The sequence below is a fragment of the Nicotiana tomentosiformis genome, chromosome 4 (assembly GCF_000390325.3).
Source record: "Nicotiana tomentosiformis chromosome 4, ASM39032v3, whole genome shotgun sequence".
NCBI lineage: Eukaryota > Viridiplantae > Streptophyta > Magnoliopsida > Solanales > Solanaceae > Nicotiana > Nicotiana tomentosiformis.
This window is the reverse complement of record NC_090815.1, coordinates 70,638,302-70,645,911: the sequence shown is the minus strand read 5'-3', so window position 1 is coordinate 70,645,911 and position 7,610 is coordinate 70,638,302. Positions and strand designations below refer to the sequence as shown.

The 7,610-nt window shown below is 38.8% G+C and overlaps 1 protein-coding gene across 1 annotated transcript; it reads right to left on the bottom strand.

The window, feature by feature from the left end:
• Nucleotides 1–382: 382 nt before the first annotated feature.
• Nucleotides 383–6,606, bottom strand: LOC138909901 (uncharacterized). The gene is made up of 5 exons (XM_070201118.1): nt 5,741–6,606; nt 5,506–5,641; nt 4,169–4,717; nt 598–701; nt 383–503 (listed from the first exon to the last, which is right to left on the bottom strand). Exons 1-5 carry the CDS (start codon nt 6,604–6,606, stop codon nt 383–385), a joined length of 1,776 nt encoding a protein of 591 aa, XP_070057219.1.
• Nucleotides 6,607–7,610: the final 1,004 nt, after the last annotated feature.

Below are 7,610 nucleotides of genomic sequence, written 5' to 3'. Positions count from 1 at the left end.
TCCAACGACATTGACCTAGTTACAACTACCACAAAATCAGGAAATCCTCCTAAGCCCACACTAGTACACCATATGTAAGAGTCCGTTCATTTCTATTACCACCACTAAAGATCCAACAATGTGTTCTAGAACTCATAGTCATGTTGCATCCCAAAATGATGATCAAGCATTCACGTTCCTCTACTTCCAGGAAAACTCTTCCTTTCACATTCAAACTTCCTAAGTACAGAAACATTGCCCCAAACAGAACACACAGACTTAGTCATTTGTCAACCATGACCCCAATAACTCTAAACTTTCTCAAAGCATGTGGCTATCCTACCACAAAAATTCCAAATGATACGTTCCACTCCCATTCCGGTTAACCCATCTTCCTAAGCAACTACTCATTCTCTGCTACTCGTACTTGATCTGCTAACAATTCAACCACCACGATACATAATCCTCCATGTCCTTTCTCATATTTCACTACCAACAATGCTGTTTTAAATCCTGATCCATCTCTGTAGCACCCAAACAAATAGATTGCCATCAACTCTAAGCCTCCTTAAGATCATTTTCCTCTAGACGTCGACACTAGAAACACCGATTCGAAACCTGAAGTTGCAATATACCATCATCCCCGATAACCGCTTTTTAGATACCATTTCACAACATCGTGCCCCAAAGGCAAACAAATGAAGACCATCAAACTGACGATCCTTAATGTGTCCAAACAAGAACGAAAATACCATAACATAAATAATATTTCCACAAAAGTTTGAAAATATCCAAGCCCGCTGCTCCTTCAACCAAAGCCTGAACATCCATATTCCAATTGCCTCTCCTCCGCTAGGATTAAATTTCGGACCTCTAAACCATGAACTGAATAATCCTCCTCTCGAGTCATTTACTACCGCGACACATAATTAAGCATCCTCCCATCTACACCAGCACTGCGCGATAATAATGCATGAACATCATAATACACTGTGCATAGCCTTGAAACCATAAGCAACACTAACAGTGGGCTGAAATGATAGAACACACATCCACAAGGCGGCGATGATAGTCTGCCCGTATACATAGGGAAAATATCTTGCACCACATCTGCATCACCACTACAACTTCTCGATGCCAAATTGATAACAAGCGTTCAATGTCGTATAAGAATGAGTAGGAAGGAAATAAAGACATAAGCTTCAATGACATCAAATCACACGATGAGGAATCAAGAAAGGGAAGTTCTCCTTACAGTATGCAACTCAAGTGTCTGAATCAATCTTAGACACTTTGGATTACTTCCATACTTCATAGATAAGTCCAAAATAGCCATACGAACCTGTTCCAACTACCGGAATCCCAATCGGACCCATATATCACCAAAATCAACTATTGGTCAAACTTAACAACTCTATAATTCTTCAAATTTTCAACATTTGGCAAACGGTGCCGAATCCTTCTAGGAACTTTTAAAACAAAATTTGGGCATACGTTGATCACGTCCAATTCATACCCAATTAAAGAGTATGAAACAGTCGTTACAATTATAAAACCCAACGCAAGTCGGGGTCGAATCCACAGGGAGTTTAAGTTGGTGTTAAGGTAAACACTTAAGAACAAGAACTTGAAATAACCAAATTTAGCTTTCAAACAAGTGTGGGTAATTGTTACCTAAATTAACTTCTAAGAGATTGAACTAAGTAGTAAGCAAATAGTGAGTGAAATATTTTTGGTATTTTTATCAAATAAGAGAAAAGCCTAGGGTTGTAACCTTCATCTAAGTGTAAACCTAATGGGTAGAGTAAATCTATACTTGTTTGGTAGATCAGGGTGTATTATGACTCTCAATGCTCAAATACCCACTCAATACCTCTCGGTCAAAGAGTTATTATGCCCAAATAAGCTTTCTCAAGACCAAATTAGCAATAAACAATTTGATATGAGTCCAAGTGGAATTATCACTATCTCTAGTTCAAATCCTTTAATCAAACTAATCAAAACTTCAACTAGTTGAATTTCTTATTAGCCAAGATTTCCTAGACTAACTTCCTCTTTCTCAAGTAAGAACTAAGTCAAATAGGCATGAATCAATAAATCAAGGCTAAATAACATATACCAAATCAATAACAAGAATAAATATTAAATAGCCATAAGTTTTACACACTAGGGTTGGGTCAGAACCCTAGATAAAATCTAGCTACTCATAATCATAGACATAAAAAATGAAAAAGAAGACGTAATTGAAGACATAAACTAAAATTAAAAGGTAAAATCAATGGGTCTTATCTAATTGTAGTCACAAATTGCCCAAAATGGCTAAGTCTAACTGCTCACAGTTGCTACAGTACAAAAATTACCCTAAAAAAGTGTTTCCCATCTATTTATAGTACTCTAAAATTTGCTGACAAAAATACCCTCCGGGAGGTTCTGCAGCCGCATATTCTATCTGCGGTCTGCACTTCAATTTGCTGTCCTTGCAGTGCTTTTCAGTTGGAGAAATTCAACGGTCGCGCATAAACATCTGTGGCTGCACAATTTGGCTGCGGACCGCACTTCAAGGAGGCTTCAGACTTGCTGGTTTGCATCTTCTCTGATCTCTCAATCTTGTTAGTGCGAACTTCAAATACGATCGCATATTTTGGTTTGCGGACCGCACTGCTGCTAGGATCCTCTGAAGCTTTGGGGGTTAGTCTGCGGGTACACTTTACTTTCTGCGGGCTGCATCTGCATTTGCGACCGCAAAATAGATTTTGCGGACCGCACAACTCTTTTCACTAATCCTCTTTGACTATTTGTGCTAGGACATCTCCTCTTTGAGTTTGATTTCTTTATTGAGCTCACATCCTCCAGCATACCTGCAATTCACCCATTTTCATTAGATTCGGAAACAAAAATCACTACTTTCGGACTAAAAGCTAAATTAAGAAGGTACTAATAAGTGGTTAAAATCTACACTTATCAACTCCTCCAAACTTAAGTCTTTGCTGGTCCTCAAGAAACTAGATTAGTTTTCTCCTTCCCTTAGTGAAAGTTCATTTAAGAGTTACTTATAAATCATTTATATTCAGTTAGGACCAATAATTACCCACAATACTCATGCATTGTCAACAAGGTGTCAAATTTTTCAAAAATACGCGACTTGCATGTAACTCTAGTGTGACATTTGAGCTTCAAGAATTGGCTTCACTCATCAAGGACTCTTGTTCTTTCATGTAAATCATGGCGGACTCCAAACTCTTCCTCTTCTACCTTCCATTTGCCATGCTCACTTGAAGATTTAACACTCAATTTCTAGAGCAATAAATGTTTCACTCTTCTCTCACAAAGGAATGTCACAAGTAAAGCTTCAAGTACCATAGGCTTGCCCCTCATGTAAATCTCCACTAATATAAGCTTACTCGGTTCAAAATCAAATAGGACTTCTTTCGGGTTGTAATGAAGAATTTTGGATTGGGGTAGGATACTATATGGGATATAAGAGGTTACACCCTTCCTTAGGCACTCCACAACTCATTTCTTGGATCACACTTGCCAAACCCTTAGAGGAATTTCTTTTTCTTGGGGGCTAGAGAGACTTCCCATCACTCTTTATTGTTCATTTCATTCTTTTTTTCCCTTGATGCTCATACTAGAGATAATTGCCTCTCTTCAATTATATCAATCTCTCTTTTTTATTTTCTTTTTATGTTTTCTTTTTGTTCTTTCTTTTCTTACTTTCTCTTTCATGGAGACATTTCTTTTCTCTCCTTTCAATGCCTTTATACCTCTTTTAGATTCCTCAACTTTCCCCCAAACTTAGGTTGTATGCCACTTACTACATATGAGTGCTAAGGAAGGTTCGAGTGTCAAGAGAGGATTATAATCAAACAGGTAAAGGCTTGTAGCATGGTTACCAATAGAGAAAAGATAAAGGCTCAAAGGGGTTGACTAAGGATAATGATCATAAGGTGGCAATAGAAAGCTCAAACGGTCTAAGGAAAGCCTACAATTATTTTTCAAACCAAGCAAACTTAGAATTTCGCTTTGAAACACATTCGGAGCAAGTTCTAGACTATTCACTCAAGTATGGTTCATCCCAATAGTAGTCTTGACAATCCCTCTTGAGCTTCTTTCTTTGGTTTGAAAAAAACTCATCCGGAATGATACCACTCACAAGAAAATCTTCCAAATCCGTGAACCAAGGTACCTCTTTCATTGAAAGTGCCAAAAGTTGCTCATCAGGGAATGAGTCATTGATTTCAAGGCCATCATATGGCCTTCCCTCCTCCTCCAAACGAGACAAGTGGTCTGCCATTTGATTTTCACTTCCCTTCTTGTCTTGGATGTCAATATCAAACTCTTGCAACAAAATCACCCATCTCATTAACCTAGCTTTAGATTTTTTTTTGGTCATTAGATAGCGAAGTGCAGCATGATCCGAGTGAACAATAACTTTGGCACCCATCAAGTACGGGCGAAACTTCTCAATAGCAAACATAATAGCAAGGAGCTCTTTCTCTATAACGGTATAATTTACTTGGGAACTATTCATGGTATTACTAGCATAGTAAACCGAATGAAAAATGCTTTTAACATGTTGTCCCAAAACAACCCCAACGGCTACATCACTTGCATCACACATGAGCTCGAACGTAAATCTATAATTTGGAGATGTAATGGTAGGAATAGTTGTCAACTTGAGCTTCAATTGTTCAAAAGCTCTCATACAATCATCACTGAAATGGAACTTGGCATCCTTCTCAAGGAGTTTGCACAAAGGGTTCACCACTTTAGAAAAGTCTTTGATGATCACCGGTAGGATCCCACATGGCCAAGAAACTCTGCACACCCTTCACCGAGGTGTGGGTGGAAGCTTAGAAATAACTTCAATTTTTACCTTGTCTACTTCAATACCATTCTTTCTAATCTTATGGCCAAGTACAATGCCTTCCTCAACTATGAAATGACATTTCTCTCAATTGAGTGCCAAATTTCTTTTCTCACATCTAGCCAACACTTTGTCCAAATTAGCAATACAATCGTCAAAAGAATATGCAACCACTAAAAATTTATCCAAGAAGACCTCAAGGTAGTCTTCTACCATGTTCGTGAAAATAACCATCATACACCGTTGAAAAGTTACTGGTGCATTGCATAAACCAAAAGGCATCCGTTTGAAAGTAAAAGTACCATATGGACATGTAAAAGTGGTTTTCTCTTGATCTTCTAGAGCAATAAGAATTTAGTTGTAGCCCGAGTGCCCATCAAGAAAAGAATAGAAAGCATGGCCGGCCAACCTATCAAGCATTTGATCCATGAAAGGAAGAGGAAAGTGATCCTTCCTTGTGACTTTGTTGAGCTTATGATAATCCATACAAACTCTCCAGCCGGTGACCGTTCTTCAACTCATTTTTATCATTGGTAACAACCGTCATGCCCCCCCCCCCCTTTTAGGATACATTAAACTGAAGAAGTCCATTAACTATCGGAAATGGGGTAGACAACCCCGGCATCCAACCACTTGATAATCTTCTTTTTGACTACCTCTTGCATAGCTTCATTGAGTCTTCTTTTATGTTCAATGGATGGTTTGGCACCATTCTCCAATTTGATCTTGTGCATGTAAAATGTGGGGCTTATACCACGAATGTCTGCTAAAGTCCATCCAATAGCTTTCTTCCTCTTTTACACCACCGCCAATGTGGAATCAACCTATACGTTAGTCAAACTAGAGGAAAGAATAAACGATAGAGTATAACAAGGGCCAAGAAATTCGTACCGAATGTGAGGTGGAAATGGTTTTAACTCCAAAGTAGGTGGCTCTTCAATAGAAGGCTTTTTGGGAGGAGTCTTCCTATTCTCAAGATCCAACGATAACTTCAAGGGTGCATAGTTGTAAGACCCCATTCCTTGCAAAGAGTTTACACATTCCATAAAACCATCCATTTCATCATCATCAAAGTTGAGCAAAACGGCTTCCAACATATCACCAACATTAATTGTAGCACTTGTGTCATCAATAATGAAATCGGTCACTAAGTCCACAAAAGAACACACTTCATTGCTTTTTGGTTGACACATAGACTTGCACACATGGAATACCACTTGTTCATCACTAACCCAGAAATTGAGTTCTTCGGTTTCCACATCACGAAGGGCTTTACCCGTAGCAAGGAAAGTCCTCCCAAGAATGATAGAAACTTCATAGTCAATCTCACAGTCTAGAATCACAAAGTCCACCGGAAGGATAAACTTATCAACTCGGACCAAAATATCCTCAATCACTACCAATGGCCTCTTTATAGTACAGTCGGTCATTTTCAACCTCATAAATATGGGTTTTGGTTTTCCAATCCCCAAAGTTTTGAACACCGAGTAGGGCATCAAATTGATACTCACCCCAGGATCACAAAGAGCTTTAGCAAAATCGGCACTTCCAATAGTACAAGAAATCGTGAAAGCACCGAGATCATCCAACTTAGGAGCTATGGAATGAACAATTACACTCACTTGATGAGTGACCTTGATAGTTTCAAAATTCATCGACCTCTTCTTGGTCACAAGATCTTTCATAAATTTGGAATAATCGGGCATTTGTTCCAAAGCTTTTACCAATGGCACATTGATGGAGAGACCTTTCGTCATTTGAATAAACTTCTTGAATTAATTTTCACCATTTTACTTAGCAAGTCTTTGAGGATAAGCAGGTGGGGGATTTGGCACGAGTGTCTTTGCCCTTTGCACTACTGGTTCCGGTATGTCAATAATGTGTTCCCTAAACGGGTTCACCTCATCTTGGGTCTCCTCCACACTATCATCAATATCAATCCGAACCTCATCATGTGCTTTAACATCATTGCATGGGTTTTCCTCCGCTTGGATCACTTGGTCATCATCCACAAGTTATCTTTCATTTGAGGTGGGTGCTTTCCCGCCTCTTCTATTTCTTGTGATAACTGCCATAGCATATCCCGTGTTATTATCACCATTTGGGTTTACTACCGTGTCACTTGGTAATGCACCCTTAGGATAAGTATTAAGAGCTTGAGAGATTTGCTCCATTTGAACTTCAAGATTACGGATTGATGTGGTATGTGAGGCAAGTTGGGCATCTGAATCTGCATTCTTCTCCATCATTTGCTTGAACATATTCTCAATACGGCTCATTTCATTGTTTGAAGAACTTAAATCATGGGAAGGATAAGGAGTTGAGTTGCTTGGTTGTTGGTACATTTGGGGGCCTTTGAAAACCTGAACCTCGATTTGCATGATTGTTATTGTCTCCCCAATTTTCTTGATTGTTGCCTCCCTAATTCCCTTGGTTATTTTTGTTGTTATGCCAATTCCTTTGATTTTTAGAACCTCAATTACGTTGGTTATTTTGAGAGTGCCATTGACTTTGATTGGAACCTTGAAAATTGCTCTGTTGCCCTTGGTAATTAATCACAAATTGTACCTCTTTTTCTTGCTCTTGATAAGAGTCATCTTGGTCATAACTACCATCATCTTGTGCATAATTCTCTATTCGGGATTGAAATTATGTACATTTAGTCCTCTTCTTGTTGACCAAGACATTCACTACCTACATAGCATGAACTTGCTTACTTGCTTGGGTTTGATGAAGTTGGGCCTCGACAAGTTGAGTCATG